This window comes from Ursus arctos, unplaced genomic scaffold, assembly GCF_023065955.2.
Source record: "Ursus arctos isolate Adak ecotype North America unplaced genomic scaffold, UrsArc2.0 scaffold_33, whole genome shotgun sequence".
Classification (NCBI taxonomy): domain Eukaryota; kingdom Metazoa; phylum Chordata; class Mammalia; order Carnivora; family Ursidae; genus Ursus; species Ursus arctos.
This window is the reverse complement of record NW_026623019.1, coordinates 13,383,076-13,400,390: the sequence shown is the minus strand read 5'-3', so window position 1 is coordinate 13,400,390 and position 17,315 is coordinate 13,383,076. Positions and strand designations below refer to the sequence as shown.

Below are 17,315 nucleotides of genomic sequence, written 5' to 3'. Positions count from 1 at the left end.
AACAAGCAAACCACATCTCAGCTCAGGCTGTGCAGATGGATGTGTGACGAGAGCGAGGTTCACAGAGATTCCAAGAGACACGAAGGTTCTGAAGCTGGAAAACTAAGAAACAGCTAGGTGCTAAGGGGAGAGGTGTCTTCAAGTACCTCATTCCACAGGGGTTTTTCTTTACCTAAGTGAAAACCTATTTTTTGTCTCAGAGAATCCTGGGTTGTTTTTGTTTGTTTTTAATTTCAAATTTGAATTATAAGCCTATAGGACCCCAATGTTCTATATGCCTCTTGCTCCTTTACCTCTGCCTGGAGCATGTAGCATGATTAAAAAAAAAAAAACAAACTGAACTAAATGTATAAAATTAAAACAATAAAAAATAAAATAAAATAAAAATAAAAAGTACGCTGATATGCTGTGATGCTGGGTTTGGGGGGAGTTTGTTTGCTGTTTTTACAGTTAATTAAACAATTCTTCACAAAATCAAGCCACATAGACAATCTCAGGAGGAAGAAGTAACCTAAAATGTCATAGGGTAATAGTTTCTGTTACTGCATTAAATAGCGTTAACCTCATGTAAAACTTGTTTTACACACACACAAAAAAAGTTTGAGCTCCCCCTTGTGGTAGTACATTTTGAGAGCTGAACTCAAATATTGGGTGTTTTGTGCAGGAAAAGCATGAATTTGCCTTAGCGAACCAAAAGAAAAATTGCATGTTTTAAAAGAAGAGGAAAAGGACAGCAAAGCTCTGACAAATGGTTTCAGAGTATCCGAAAGAGACCTGTTGACGTGAAGGACTTATAGTATCAGAAAGAGAGTGTGCACTGATGGCCCTTTGACAGCATCCTGCCGACACATGGCGTGTGTGTGTGTGTGTGTGTGTGTGTGTGTGTGTGTGTGTGTATGAATTAGTGCTAGTTACTAACACTTAAGTATTTTGCTTTGTGGCATAAAAATTCAGATTCCCGGGTTCTCTTTAACAACCAGAAGCTCTGGGAACACTGGTTCGGCAATAATTAGCTAGAACTGAATGAATGGGTAAGGCTCCCTGAAGATAAGACAATTCTTTTTCATGCCATCATATCCCACTAGACAAACTTATCGTGTTATTTTCTTGGCCTCTGTTGGAGTCTGGGTTTCTGATCCCTTTCAGGGCAGGAAATGCATAGCAAAAAGGCGCCAACGTCCTTGGAAGAGCACAACACATGGAATTAAGGGCTCTTCTAGTTCCCAGCTTTGTCACTTCCTGGCTGGGTCGCTTTGGGGAAAAACAGCGCCTATCTGGAGGCTTCTGCATTCTTATCATTTCTTGTACTCATGGAATCCAATTCCTCTGGGCTTTCTTTTTTTTTTTTACTAAAGAGAATATGTATGCAGAGAAGGTATGGATTATACTCTACAACACTATTTTTTAAAATAATGTTCATTTCTCAAAAAGAAGCAAATGATGGTCATGCTTCCAAGTAGCTCGTTCACTGTAATTTAAACTCTTTTCATGAGGTCCCTTTCACTCCCTAAGAGGGAGTAAGTAATCAAAACATTCAAAGAATTGCCCTCTGGGTGTCCCTTTCTTATCAGCTTTGTATCCAGCCCAGTGTCACCCTCCCTGACCGGCTTCCCCAGCCACATTTCCCTCATTTTACCTTTGCCTTGGCTGTTATCAGTGGCAGAAGTTGCTTTATTCTTTCCAATTTACTCCTGTGTTTTTTCAGTGTATTTATTTGTTTTTGTAATGGTTTATTGTCTAGATCCTCCTTATGGGAAGGAGGTTTGTGATCAGGTCTGGGTTCTGGAGCCTACTACAGTGCCTGAGGCTAACTGTCCCACAAATATTTATGTAGCTTGTAAGGTAGTTTCCTAACCTATACTGAAGACTGGCTGGTTCTGTATAGTCTCAGGTGTTACCCCAGGGAGAATAGAAAAGGGAGAAGAAGTGGGAATCTTGGAAGTCCAGCTGATGTTATTAAGGAAGACAAAGAGCGGTCACTCACAATCAAGGAGGTAACAATTCACTTTGCTGGGCTGTGCATGAGCAGGGGAGAAACATTTCTCAGCAGTCAGTGTGACCCTGACCATGAACCCAATGAACCCCAGAGCCAAAAAGGATTCATTGGATTCATGTAGGAATAACTGGTATCACTTGTGAGTCACAGATTTGTGACATTCGTTTTTCATAATTTCTAACTCTAAAGTGGGTTTAAGAGGGGCGCCACCTGTCGTTAAGTGTCTGCCTTCGGCTCAGGGTGTGATCCCGGCGTTCAGAGATTGAGTCCCACATCGGTCTCCTCCGCTGGGGGCCTGCTTCTTCCTCTCCCACTTCCCCTGTTGTGTTCCCTCTCTCGCTGGCTGTCTCTCTGTCCCATAAATAAATAAAATATTTTAAAAATAATAATAAAGTGGGTTTAAGAATGAAATAATGTGGAGAATTGGGAAGGAAATGTCTTCATTCCTAGGGCCAGATCTCTTTTATTAATTTTTCAGAGTTTATCACAGATCAGCATGCATATTAACAGCAAGAAGTCAATCAATAACCATGTGACAAACATGTTTAAGAAAATGAACCACAAGTGCTATTGCCAAGTAATAATTTGAGTCTTTTTAATTCATAGGCTTAGGAAATGGTATGAGTTAGTATTCAATCCTGTCATCGACTCAAGAATACTATCCCTGTGTCCCAGAAAAGGAAGCTCTGTGATCCCCATTTATATTCCACTAGTTATAAAGCAACAGAAAAGGTGATACAAAAGTGTCAAAGTATATGTCTGTCAACACATCCTTCCTCCCTCTTTGCTGGCCCCCCGTACACCCCCTAGACAACTTGGGCAAGACACGACTCTTTGACCTGGCATGTCACTACTTTCAAAAAAACTAATTTCTATTTTATTTTATATTTTATTTTATTTTAGTAATCTCTATACCCGTAATGGGGCTTGAACTCACAACTCCAAGATCAAGAGTTGCACGGTCTTCTGACTGAGCCAGCCAGACGCCCCAAGAAACTTTGATTTTTAAAAGGTTATTACTGCTGCTTAGCTAAAAATCCTTCCCTGGACCTTACCAGCCTAAGTACAAAGGAGGTATTTATTAACATTAAGATCCCAAATGCATTGCATCCGTGTCTTGGTACATAAACATTAGTATCTGTTTATGTTTGTTGATCCATAGTTTATGTACTAATCTCTCAGCCTCATTCACCATGAAGCTTGCTCTGTACTCTTATTTGCTCCTCCAGTCCCTCAAACCAACATCTGAGAAGTGCCTGTCATGGATGTCTGCCATGGGGACACCAGAACCCGTTCAAGTGGGTCATCTCCCATGGTCTGCCATATTGAGCTGCCAATTGATGGTAGCACCACAGTGCTGTCGTGCCCCATTCACACGTGAGCAGAATGTCTCTCCTCCCTTCTATGTCTTGGGCTTTATCCCCTGGCCACCAGCAGAGCCTCGCATGCACCCTACTGTCCCGGAGTCCTCCCTTGACCAGCTTGCTCCATCAGATTCAGTCTGAAGTTTCTGTCCGTCTCCACTGGACTCTAATCTAATCCATTTGTATTTCTTTTCCCCACTTCCTCAAAGGCAGCATCCCCCACCCCTAATGCAAATTGACTGCTGAAATCACATGGGTGGGAGCCACCAACGCTATCAGCTTATCATAAATTTCCCAGCACAGCTGAATCCTAGCTCTGTGTACAATTTAACTGAAACCGTCACAAAAACGTATTTCATTAACAGAATTTTTCGAGCAGCGCTCACTATCGAATAGAAAGGGAATGCAGCCACACATGGAAGCCACATGTCATTTAAAATTTCGTAGTAGCCACATTAAAGAAAGGAAAAAGAAACGAGTGAAAGTAATTTTAGTAATTTAGTTCATTTAGCCAAAAATATGCAAAATAATCTCTTTCCCACACTCAGTCAAAATGAAAAAGATATTAATGAGATATTTTGCAGTAGCTTTTCCCCCAGTCTTCCAAATCAGGGTGAAGCTGATGTTTATAGCACATCTCAATTTCCAGCCCTGTTGCAAGGGCTCAGTCGCCCCATATGGCTGGTGCCTACATGCCCGGGCAGCTCTGGTTTAGGGCACAGGAAGGAATCAGAGACATCACTCGGTGCAACCCCCTTACCTTGCCAATGAGACTGAGAGAGGCTGCCCCATTCCTATCAAGTTCAAATAGCTAATCAGTAGTAGAGACAAGAGTAGCACACTGGGGCCCTAATGCTCAATCACACACATTTTTATTCATTTAATGCTGCTTATGGGATATTTGCTAAGCCACTCTCCTACTAAAACACACCCCTCTAAAAAATACTAAGAATGTGCCAAAATAATCCAAGCAGGGTTTTCTTTGTTTTGGTTCTTTTTGTTTGTGTGTTTGTTGTAAGTAACCTCAACACCTAACATGGAGCTCAAACTCACGACCCTTACATTGAGTTGCATGCTCTATGGACTGAGCCAGTCAGATCCCCCCAGACAGTTGTTTTTATTGGGTCTGTGAAAGATTGGGTTTTTCCAACTGAGTAAAACCTTCTTTGCAATTGGTTTCAGATTAACAGCTCTCTGACTTAGCTCAATTAAAATCATCCTCTTTTTTTTTTAACAAAAACGTGCCTAACATTTTCAAATAAAAATATTTGATTGGCAAGAAAAGGAGAATGATGGGTAATATTGATCCAGCTGTTAACAATGTGCTAAACTGTGTGCTACGAGCTAAACAGTGCACGACGGTTTTGATCATCAACATCATTTCATGCAATTCCTATAGCAATTTGAACAGAGACAATTATAATCCATTCTAAAGGCGAGATAAATGAAGCCTAGTGAGGGTAAATGGTCAGCCTGGGTCAAAAAGCTAGTAACGACAACCAGAAAATCACATGGCTAGTGAATAACGCGTTCAGTCGGGAACAGAACTTGAACTCAAACTTTAGACTCCCTAATCAGTGCTCTTTACCACCACCACCCCCACCGCCACCTGCCACACCCCATCAGCCCCCAAGGTTAATCTAGTAGTCTGTTGAGTTGACATGTATGGAGCCTTTTCTGTGATGCTGAGTACGTCCACTGGGTCTTATATATTACTTCACCAGGGACAAGCATTTCCCATGGAATCAACTCCTTGCATGGCCCACTAAGATCGCTTGTAGTTTCAGACAATAGCTCCTTCTGCAGCAGGCTCATGGGCCATGCCGCAGTCACTTTTGCAACTTTGAATTCCACTACAAGAATTTGTCAATTCTGAAGCTTATGTCCTAAGCATCTTGCCCTTCAGACCTCTAAATCTATCTATCATCTTTTTCAGAGGTATCTTCACATCAGCCATAACAATACCACAGTCACAAAAAATTTCTCTTAATTAATGTCATTCAGTTCAACCTGCCTTAATACATAGACGCCTTTCTCAAAATGTGTGCTGAAGCCATTTCTTCCATTTACTTCTATTATCAAATCTGTGCTATATATTCCTATAGGAAATAAGTTTGATCCTAAAAGAAAAAAAAAGGCATTTTAGGATTTTGGCATTCAACTCAGTCACAGTCTCTGTTCCTTCTGACTCATGGTCCGTATTTAGCCCATTTATATAATCCCTGCAAAATGCTAACCATACCCAGAGGGCCTTAGACTCTAATTTATTAGCACATCAGATTGTTAATTCCATGGCTGGATTATATGATAGAGCAAGTAAACTGGTGTTTAGAGAACCAACAGAGCAGGATTTTTTCCTTTTTTTTTTTTAGGAAGAAGCACCTGATTTCAGCACGTGTAAGTTTAGTATTTTAAGATTGGTCTTGTTTTTATTTAAAACTAGATATTGGGGGTCACCATGATATTGTCAGTATCCCATTCCTATAAAAATTATGACCAGGCTCTGGATAATTCTCATTTCAGTGGTGTTCTCAATTACTTCACAGAGCTTATAGGTATGGTCAAGCAGAAAAATTAATTATACCATAACTACAATTATTTAGAACTCCCTAAAACAAGGATGGCAACCATGGCTATTGCCGAACACGAACCACGAGCCAGGCACGGTGCTAGGTGTTCTGTGCAGGTTTTCTCTTTTAATCCCAAATAGAAACTTCATGGGATAGGACTCTTATTATCCCCATTTTCAGAGATAGAAACAAGAGGTTTTGAACAATTTCCTTAAAGTCACGTGACATATTTTATAGCCATTAAAAAATGTCTTGAAGTAATTTTATGACATGGGAAAATGTTAAATAAGGAAGTCAGATAAAACTAAATATATCTTATGATCCAAAATATTTTATGAAGTCTCTGTGTATATGTGTGTGAATCTGAAGGAAAAAAATGTTTCCAAACACTAACAGCAGTTTTTCTGGGTAATAGAACTATGGGTTTTTTTTAAACTTTTTTTATTCTATTCAAAATTTTTAAATTTGCTATAATGAACATGAACCTCTATTATAAGTTTTTATTTTTTTAAGATTTATTTATTTATTTGAGAGACAGAGAGCTCCTGTGCCAGCAGTGGGGGGAGGGGCAGAGGGAGAGAGAGAAAGAGTCCTCAAGCACGCTTCCCACTGAGCACAGAGCCAGATGGGGGGCTCCATCCCAGGACTGTAAGATCGTGACCTGAGCTGATATCAAGTCAGACACTTAACTGACTGAGCCACCCATGTGTCCCTATTATAAGGTTTTAAATAACCACAAGGATTTGTATGAAAAAGATGGGTGTTATATAATATCTAAGTTCTCAGAAGAGGTAAATAGTTCTTATAGATATTTTTTCACTATTCATAGTTACTAAGTCACCAACACGCATCCTGGAAAAGGCAGCTGGACTGTCCAGGGCCAAGTATCAAGGCAATCCATTACCAGAGAATTCTGAGGAAAATAAATCTCAGAAAGGAGCTTGAGAACTCCTGTCACCATCACATTACAGTATTTCCTTCTCACAGGAAGTAAAGACAAAAAGAGGCCATGACTATAGTTCATTTAAAAAAAAAAAATTATTGGGGCCCCTGGGTGGCATAGTGGTTAAGCGTCTGCCTTCGGCTCAGGGCGTGATCCCGGCGTTCTGGGATCGAGCCCCACATCAGGCTCTTCCGCTATGAGCCTGCTTCTTCCTCTCTCACTCCCCCTGCTTGTGTTCCCTCTCTCGCTGGCTGTCTCTATCTCTGTCAAATAAATAAATAAAATCTTTTAAAAAAAATAAAATAAAAATAAAAAAATAAAAATAAAAATTCTTAAGTCTCAATATCTGTCTTCCAAAAAATCAAGTGCATATCTGCATTGAGAGCTGAGAACACCTGCCAATCTCATTCTTAAGTCTCTTCTTTTTGAAGGCTGCGTACTTATTCTTCTGGGATATATTTCTTGACAAATAAATTGTGGAGACGCTTTTATCCTCATACACCAAACAAGGCAAAAGAAAGTTATAATTGGGTATTACAGTTTTGACTCAAGGGAGAAAATAAGAGTCATCAGACTCCCGTCTCATTGGTTCCCCCCAGAGAACCTGGTTTTCCATTGCAGGCTAAACTCCTTTGTTTGCATTCCATTCACTAAGCATCTGCTGCCACTACTGAGGCCCAGGGTTATTTGCCCATCAAAAAATGCTAACTTTGGAAGAAGGCTGGGAAAGGTGAGGATAACATCTGGGTTTTGCTTGGCATTGCACTTGATAGAGAATAAGAGTTAGTAAAGCACTTTTCCAATTTCTGACAATGTATTGTAATATCTGTGTCATCGTGAAGAAAGGAGGGACAGTCTTGCCTTAAATGGAAAGGTATCATTCATTTTCCTCAATCTGAAAATGGCTTCATAAGTTGTAATATCATTCCAGAAGATTCTGGAAACCAAGAAGATCAGTATGTCAGGTGGTGCAAAACAGTGGGAGAAAATATAGAGAGCAGGTAATACTTGGGATACATTAAATCTGATAAACGTGTGGCACACAGTGTTTGATAAATGTTTATCAAATGGATGAAGATGTACTAGCCTAATAGTGCTTCCTGGTGATCATGCACCCAGTTTGGTCCCAGCACGTATCACAAGCCCACTTCCCCACAATCTACCTGTATTCCTTGAGGACAGTGCTGGTAAAGCAAAGTGAAATAGTGCAAGTTCCAGTAGAGCAGACTAGATTAAAGGCAGGGCTCCGGCACTGAACTATAAAGCAGGGAAATGGACCCAAAGCCTCTTCTTATTAACTCATCCACTGAGGAGGGAAGATAGCAAAGTCTGACCCCCTGTGGCAACTAGGGGAACTACACCTCACCGTGTGATAATATTTGGGTCACCAAATATATTTCCAAACCTGGCCAGCAGGGGCTGTGGCTCTGGTACATGTAGGGATTCATCAGGAGAAGAAAACATAGTTCAGGTCAACGTATTGTTAATATGAACCCCTTGATACGGTTTAAACTACGTGCTCTTCTCAGAAGCCAAAGGAGATGATGCCAACCATGTGTCAAAATGCAGTTTTTTCAGTTTTCAAATTGATGGTGAAGTAATTTTCTTCAGAAAGTAAATTTAGTTTCCACATATATTTGCCAGAATTTATTTTTTATGCCCCTCAGAAAAAAATGAAAGGTTCAGTCTGACTGGCTGGTTCATTCGTTTGCCTTCTAAAATTCTTCCTATCGTTCTGATCATTACATATAGAAATGATGATATAGAATGAGATCATAGCGATCAGAACCTTCCCGGTACAAGGCTATCCTCAGCATAGCCCTCAGACAACTGTGGAAATGACATTCACTCTTCCAGATGCTTGTTCGTGTGGTACTGTGGAAATATTCTGGGCAGATCTCTGGAGGCCAAAAGGGTTAAATTTTCTAAAAATGCTTAACTTAAATCAGGTGGGTATTTAGGTGCCATAAAAATCCAGCTTAATTTTTAGAAAGACTGGAACTTACAATAGCATGCCTGAATTCTTATACCATGAGCGTTTGTTCCGAACGTACAATTGCTTTAAGAGGTACAAACTCCATTACAGAATAAGTAAGTCGCGGAGAAGCAATGCACAGCACAGGGAATATAGTCAATAATATTGTTAATAACTGCGTATGGTGACAGATGGTAACTAGACTGAAAAAGAAAAAAAAAGGAAATTACCTTTAGGAGATGAAGTCCCTGGGGGATGGTTTGTCATCTCTCATCATCTTTTGTTATGAAGTAGATCAAGAACAAGGGAGTGTCATCCACATTGTAAACTTGGCAACACGTATAAACCAATTCTCTAATCTTATTACTCTACAGTACAAAAATGATCCACGTAGAAATAAGCATTCACTTTATTTACTCATCTGCATTATAATCAAATGAGATGGTAAACCTGCAGAGCAACAGATAATTCCATTTCTGACATCATAATAACATTTTTCGTGCAGATAACAGAAGTTTTTGTTTCACAGTGCAGCTGCTCTAAGTTAAATTGATTCAATTTAATTAACAAGCATTTACTCAGTGCCTACCTGTGTATAGCACTAGACTTACTAGGCATACAAAAGAGTTGGCAGGTAGGATCCTTGCTCACAGGGAGCTTCCAATCTGGAGAGGAAAGATGATCCACGCATACAGGAAACGATAAAGAACTGTGAAAAGTCACAGGAAAACCTATATAAATAATAGACTCTGAATTAAAGACAACAGGGTCCAAGGAAACCTATCAGGGAGTGATACAATTGGGAATGGAGGCCAATCTGGAAAACTGGACCAAAGGAAGTACATCTTGAATTTTTATCATGGCAAGTGATGAGCACGTGGATTGGCAGAGGAACAGGAGATCGTTTCATGACCAGATCAAGAGAGAAGAAGGAAAAACTCAAAAACATGGTAACAAAAACCAGCAAGTCAATTGCAGGGAATGGCAGGCAAATTGGCTTAGCTCTGGAGGACACTGTGGGTGAGCAGAGGTCATTAAAGTCACACAACAAGGCTGGCTGAGGGCACTGATTGCCTCTCTTCAAAGTCAATTCAAACTTTAAATAATAATTCTTAAACACACCTATAAACTAGAGCCCCCCATAAAAGTGTATGTTTTCTCAACCTTAACAAAAAAGCAAAGACAAATTATGGAATATTAGAATCTAAACTCAGGAGATGTGATCACTGGAGGTCATGATCAGGTGTGATGGAGTTGCAATCATGTACAATTGTCTTTTTTTTTTTAAACTCACAAAGAGGTGTGTTGTCTAAGATCCATATACCTCCTCAAACTGAGAGACCTTCAACCCAGTGCTACTTAGACCCTTATTTCCCTTAGGATTTTCCTTTTAAAAACCCCATTCCTTTTCATACTGAATTCAGCAGCAAATAAAAAGTCTTGAGTATAATTGTAAGGGCCCTGGATGGGGAGACAGAAAAAAAAAAATGGAAAACACAATGTTGGTTTCAAACTGTGAGTTAATGAATCATTACAATGAATACTTTATAAAGATATTTCTGAACTCTAAAGGGAAAAAAGGGTGAAATATCTCTGTTCCCAGGCAAAGAAAACTAAGGCAGAAGGAGCATATGAGTGTATAACATGGAAGTCCATACGAGCAAAGTATTTTTAATTAACCCAAAAGGTAAACCAGTAACCTGTATTGCTGAATCACATCCACTCTTAAACTCAGTTTGTTAGAAGAGATGCAGGGAAACGAGTCAGGGGAGAACGTCGCGGTGCAGGAACAAATCCCTTCATTTGGAACAAGGTGGAGATCCTCCTTGCTGAACAAGGACTGAGGATGCCTTGACTGACCAGCATGACCTTGACAATGCACGAGAGTTAGAACAGGGGAGCAGCAACTTCACAATGCTTGTGTTCTTGCCCTTTACATGAGTCATTGCTTTTACACAGCAAGGTGATGAGTATTTCTGGGTCCCAGCGTGTCTATGAAAGTCACTGGCCACCAGCAGCCGCAGCTGTTCGAGAGGGAGAGAGAGAGAAAGAGAATATGAAGAAGCAAGTGACGATTTAGCTTTCGTTGTTCTTAATGTTCTGAAAGAGGTGATCTGAAGATCATATCTTCCAAATGTGCCCCACGTTGCCACAATATTTAGTATTTTTATATTCAAAATATTTCTATATTTCTCATTTTTCAGGAGAGTGAAAGTGAATGTTCTGCTACTTTTATAGCATTTATTCAGTACTGTTTATGTAATTAATACCAAAATGTATCCTGTTTAAATTTTTCCAGTAAAAGAATTCCTTATTGGCCGGTAGGAATTCAGTAGGTATTTACTGAATGACTGTTAAGTATAAAGTTCTATGGTAACTTCTGAGGAAACAACTATGAATGATAGTCTCTGTCTTTACAAAGGTTGTATATGTTTTTAAGTACAAATTATGGGAAAATATCAAACAGCATGCAATAGGATTGTATCATTATTTACGACAATAAAGGTAACAGTAAGCTTTAACCAGAATTCAGATCTTAAAAGTCAGAACTTTTCGCTCACTATTCTAAACACTAATTTGATCATGTTAAATTATAGTCACAATCTAGAAAAAATACAAGAGCAGTGTGGGTATGTGTGACATACATGCTTCCAACTGTAAGATGCCCAAGGGGCTCACTTCAGCTTTAAGGACACACGTAAGCCAAGAGTGGAGGGATGGAAAGAGATACTGCATGCAAATGGAAACCAGAAGCAGGTGTAGCTACAGTTACTTCAGACAAAATACATTTTAAGCCAAAAACAGTAACAAGAGACACAGAAGGTCATTATGTAATAATTAAAAAAGACACAAATAAATGGAGAGATAGTTCAAATTAATGGATTAGAAGAATACTGTGAAAATGTCCATACCACGGAAAACAATTTATAGATTCAACACAATCCTTATCAGAATTCCAGTGGCATTTTCAAAGAAATAGAAAAAAAAAAAAACCCTATATTTGATGGAACCACAAAAATATCACAAATAGCCAAAGCAATCTTGAGAGAGAACAAAGCTAGAGACATCACACTTCTTGATCTCAAACTATACTGCAAAGCAACAGTAACTAAACGGTATGGTGTTGGCATCAAAACAGACAGTAAGATCACTGGAACAGAATAGAGAAACGAAAAATAAACACAGACATATACAGCCAATAGTTTTTGACAAGGTACCAAGCATATACAATGAAGAATGGATATTCTCAATACATGGTACTGGAAAAACTGGATATCCACATACAAAAGAATGAAACTGAACCCTTATCTTACAACATACACAAAAATCAACACACAATGATGAAAGGCTTGAATATAAAACCTTAAACCATAAAACCCCTAGAAGAAAACCTAGAGGAAAAATCTCCTTGCTCTTGGTCTTGGCAATGATTTTTATATTTGACACCAAAAACGAAGGCAGCAAAAGCAAAAATAAACATTAAACTAAAAAGCTCCTGCACAGCAAGGGAAATCATTGATAAAATGAACAGGTAACCTATGGAATGGGAGAAAATATCTGCAATTTGATAAGGGGTTAAGATCCAAAACAGACAAGGAAATCATGCAACTCAACAACATAAAAACCAAATAACCTAATTTAAAATGGGCTAAGGACCTGAATAGACATTTAGCCAAAGAAGACAAACACATGGTCAATATTTGTACATGAAACGGTGCTCGACATCACTATCAGGGAAATGCAAACCAAACCACAATGAGATAGCACCTCACACCATTAGGATGTCTACTATCAAAAAGGCAAGAGACAGCCAATGCTGGCGAGGACGTGGAGAAGAGGGAACAATTGTGCACTATTGGTGGGAATGTAAACTGATATAGCCAGTGTGGAAAACAGTATGAAAGTTCCTCGAGAAATTAAAACTAGAACTATCATATGATCCAGCATCCTACTTCTGGATATATATCCAAGAGAAATGAAATCATTAATTTGTATTCCCATGCTCATCGCAGCATGGGAGGATGAAAACAATGTAAGAGTCTATATGGAGAAATGGAGAGAGAAAATGTGATATACATATAATATCATCATAATAATATAATATTATTCAGCTTTATAAAAAAAGAAAATCCTGCCATTTACAACAATGTGGATAAACCTGGAAGGCGGTATGTGAAGTAACATAAGCTAGACAGAGGAAGACAAACACTGCATGGTATCACTTATATGTGGAATCTGAAAAAAAAAGAAAAAAAAAATCAAACTCATGAAAACAGAGAGTAGCATGGTGGTAACCAGGAGCTTGGGGGTGGGGGAAATAGGGAGAGGTTGGTAAAAGGGTACAGATTTTCATTTGTAGGATGAATAAGGTCCAAGACTGTAATGTAGAACACAGTGAACTATAGCTGATGATACCATATTATATAATTGAAATTGGCTAAGAGAGTAGAACTTAAGTCTTTTCACCAAAAAGAATAAGGTAAATATGTGAGGTGAGGGATGTGCTAATGAACTCAGTGGTGGAAGTCCTTTCATAATGGATACGCATATCAACACTCACATTGTACGCTTAAAGTGTGTTACAATTTTATTTGTCAAAGCTGAAAAAATTTAAAAGCAATTAAAGAAACAAGTAGCTTAGTGATGAAAAAAATTGTAAGCCAAGTGTAATACAAGGACATAGCACTGGAAATTGCTGCATCCATTCCTGTTCCCATAAAGGTCAGCCAACGTGAAAGGAGTAGTGTTGAAAGAATCATAGAGAAATGGGGCTCAGCCCTGCTCACTTCTAAACTTGGGATAAAATGTGGCCTGAAACCATACATACCACTCTCCTATTCATCTCTGTGGTCTAATGAATTTATTTATTTTTCTACTTAAACCAATCTGGGTTGAGTTTTATTACTTACATGGGGGGAAAGCCCTAGGAATATCAGAGTTTTAAAGTTAAGAATGAGGGAAAAGTTTGAAAAAATCTTCCCTAAACTTCTTAGACATCACTCTTCCATGTGGAAAGCAGAGCACATCAGGGATTTTGGCAAATTGGAGTATGCCTTATTGGAATGTTTTTAAAATTAAGGAGGTTGCAAAAAAGAGCGGTTAATGAATTAGAAAAGCCTCCAGGAAATCAACAGTGGTGAGTTCAGAAGACCCTAATGGTATCTTCCCCGTGTGTCCATCTATGTATAAAAATGGTCCCACTGAGCAGGAAAGACTCTGCATTTGTGTCTGCTATTGGTTATATTGGTTATATATATATTTATCAAACATATAAATATATATATATATATATATTTGATTTGAAAAATCAAATCAGCAATAAACTGAAATTAGGTTTTAAATCAGAACCTCAGAACTATATATATTAAATATATATATATAAATATATATTTATTAAAATATAAAATATTTTAGTTATTTATTTGAGAGAGAAAGAGAGCATGAGTGTGGGCAGGGGAGGGCAGAGGGAGAAGCAGACTCCCAGCAGAGCAGGGATCCTGACATGGGCCTCCATTCTCAGGACCCTGAGATTATAACCTAGGCAGAAGGCAGACACTTAATTGACTGAGTCACTCAGGTGCCCCTTATGTCTGCTATTTGTATATGACTATATGGATGTCGTCTTCATCTTCTGTCAATTTGCAAAGTCACCTTTCCATTACTATTGCCAAGTTTACATTTCCGAATTTTTCTTTCCCTTGCCTTTCCCCCCCCGGAAAACAACCAAGCCTCCTGGATATGATGCCTGAGAGGGTCTCAAAAGGTGAACAGTAAAAATTGTGGAATGACTCACTCAGGCAATAATGTCACACTGCATCAAGTGCCCCATTTGGAGAGGGGAAAAAAAAAAAAAAAAAGGAAAAGCATTTTTTTTGTAGGGGAAAAAATTGCAATCATAAACGTTTCTCCAACCTGCTCGGGCAGCTGCCATTTTCTTGTTGCGCATTTTGTTCTCCAAAGCTTGCTACACAATACAAAAAGGAGAGAAGAACATGAGCTTTCCTGGTATTTCCTACTACTTGCTGTTAATAAAGATAATATGTTGATGAAATAAATTATATCCTACCTGTTTCATCTTCTTTTTTAGATCCAGATTTGCTGCCTTCTGGCCCTTTGCAGTAGCATTGAGATAATAGATGGTCAAGCTACATTTTAAAAAATAATAAGATTTCTGGTATTTTTTAGTTCAAGATTCTTCTTAAACTTACATTCACTAAATCATAGAACATTGGGGTACTGGAGTGGATTTTAAGATATTTTCTACTCTAAACATTTTATAGCACAGGTAAAAGATTGAAGTACACAGAGGTAAAGAAGTACATTCAGGACATGATTACTAGTGGTGGACCTGGGAAGATGGACCCAAGGGGTCCTTTTCCACAGCCCAGCATTCTGTCTACCATACCTCACTGCCTAACTGTAGCTTCTTCTTGGAAATGTACTAACATCAGTTGAAATCATAATTAAAAGTAACATTCCAAGTTGACATTAATTTACTGAAGCATAGGGAATGTATAGAATAAAATATTGAACTTCTGCTTTAAATTCCCTCTAGCTTTTACATCATCATAGTTCACTAACATGGATTTTTTTTTCCATAGGATATATTGTTTGCATTTCTCCCTTCTTCAAAAAGAAAAGTTTTATAAAGGAATATTCTTGGCTTTTAGTCGACATTTACATTTCTAGAAAGAGCAAATTCCAGCCAAACATTTGTGTAAAAATAAATATGTTCATCTTCACTTAAAGCAAAACAAACAAACAAAATGCAGTTAAAAAAAAAAAAGGTAACTGGCATTGCTCTTTGTTGCAAATAACTGGATACTAAACACATTTCCTCTACTTCCCAACCATGCCAGATTATATCTTTTATGAGCCATCTGGTGCTAGCAACACAATTATTGATATGGTTTTGCCGGATTTGTTTATCTCTTATACGACTGATGGGAGTTTGAGTGAAATTACATACATGAAAATATTTGGTATACTATTTGGCATGAAGTAGGTGCTCAATAAATTGTGTGTGTGTGTGTGTGTGTGTGTAATATAAGGATGTTCTTTGAAAAATGCCTGGATTTAGAGGATAAACTCAAAGACCTCACAAGTCACTTGCAGTTTTGAAATTCTCTAGTCTCCAAAGGAATGAACCTGGCTACAGAGAACTAACCTGAATTCTACTCAGTTACCCAAAAACCATCCAAGCTGATTTAATATGATCCATTGGGGAATTTCAAAATGCTTATAACATGTAACATTCTTTAATTAAGGGTAATAAAGAGCCAAGCCAATTGCATGAGCCCCATAAACTGGAAGATGAGATCCCAGGATTTGAAAAATCAAATCAGCAATAAACTGAAATTGGGTTTTAAATCAGAACCTCAGAACTATAACCAGCCTTCCAGGACATCTATTTGACCTCATATCCTGCCAACTTTTCTCTACACAGTCTGTACCAAGGGTTGGCAACTATAGTCTCCAGGGCAGAGACGACTTCTGGTCTGTTTTGCATGGCCTATGAACTAAGAATGGTTTTTACATTTTTAAATGGCTATGTAAGTACTTACATAATACCCCCAATTTTGCCTTCTGACCCACACAACCTAATATATCTATGACTTGGCTCTTTAAAATGTGCTGACCCTGGGTCTAAACCATCCCTGCCAAGTGGCTCCTAGCCCTTCTGTATCTTCCCACCCATCCCAAACTCAGTGTTTGGTGTTTCAAAGGATTATGGGGAACAAGAGATAGGAAACAAGACATGGGTTCGAATTTACTTATTAGCCACTTGATTTGGGGCCGATCTTCCGTGTGATACCAATAATGTGATTAATGGGGCCAACCTATTCCGGAGGAAATTAAATGATTAACGTATGGGTAGGGCCTGGAACAGAGGCAAGGTTAGTTCCTCTTCCACACTCTCCAGACAGCTTATTAAATCTTTAATTGGCGGCATGAGAACCATGTTTCTCCTTCGTTTAAAAATAAATCATCTCTCAGTAAATTAAGACTATAGTCATAAAATCTGACATTAAGTTTTGTTGGGTTTTATTTTTTTAATATAAGATCTCATTTATACCACTAAATGGCCTTGACTTTTAAAAACCCTATAATACTTAGCATGGTCGCAGAAGCTGCTGTATCATGAAAACTTGGAAAAGAAAAATCACTTCAGGGGCCATCTGGTGAAACAGCCGGCCTCCAGCAGGTCATTTTGTGACACGTGTGCGCCGGAGACTCACTATGAGATTCCGAATGCCACCGCATGCTCAAGGTTCTCTAATATATAAAAGTAATCTGCGTTGCTGTTTCCTTATCCCTGTGGGCTATTAGCTCGCCCTCAGAGAAGGTGTCACGTGCAAAGAGGTTAGATTTTTTGTCAACTTCCTATTACCACCTTGCCTTACTATACTCTTTCTTACCTAGGGAAAATCACTTGGTCCCTCTAAACCAGTGTTTTAAGAAAATC

At 38.6% G+C, this 17,315-nt stretch overlaps 1 protein-coding gene across 1 annotated transcript in view; it reads right to left on the bottom strand.

Annotated features, from left to right (window-relative positions):
• Positions 1-9,239: 9,239 nt before the first annotated feature.
• The window catches only part of TMC1 (transmembrane channel like 1), a 360,874-nt gene continuing 352,798 nt past the window's right edge, over positions 9,240-17,315 (bottom strand). Inside the window, exons 27-29 of the mRNA XM_044391257.3 lie at positions 14,916-14,994; positions 14,762-14,813; positions 9,240-10,872 (exon numbers count right to left, since the gene is read on the bottom strand). Of these exons, the coding sequence (XP_044247192.1) occupies positions 10,850-10,872; positions 14,762-14,813; positions 14,916-14,994 (154 nt within the window). The 3' untranslated portion in view covers positions 9,240-10,849. The remainder of the gene's footprint in view (positions 10,873-14,761; positions 14,814-14,915; positions 14,995-17,315) is intronic.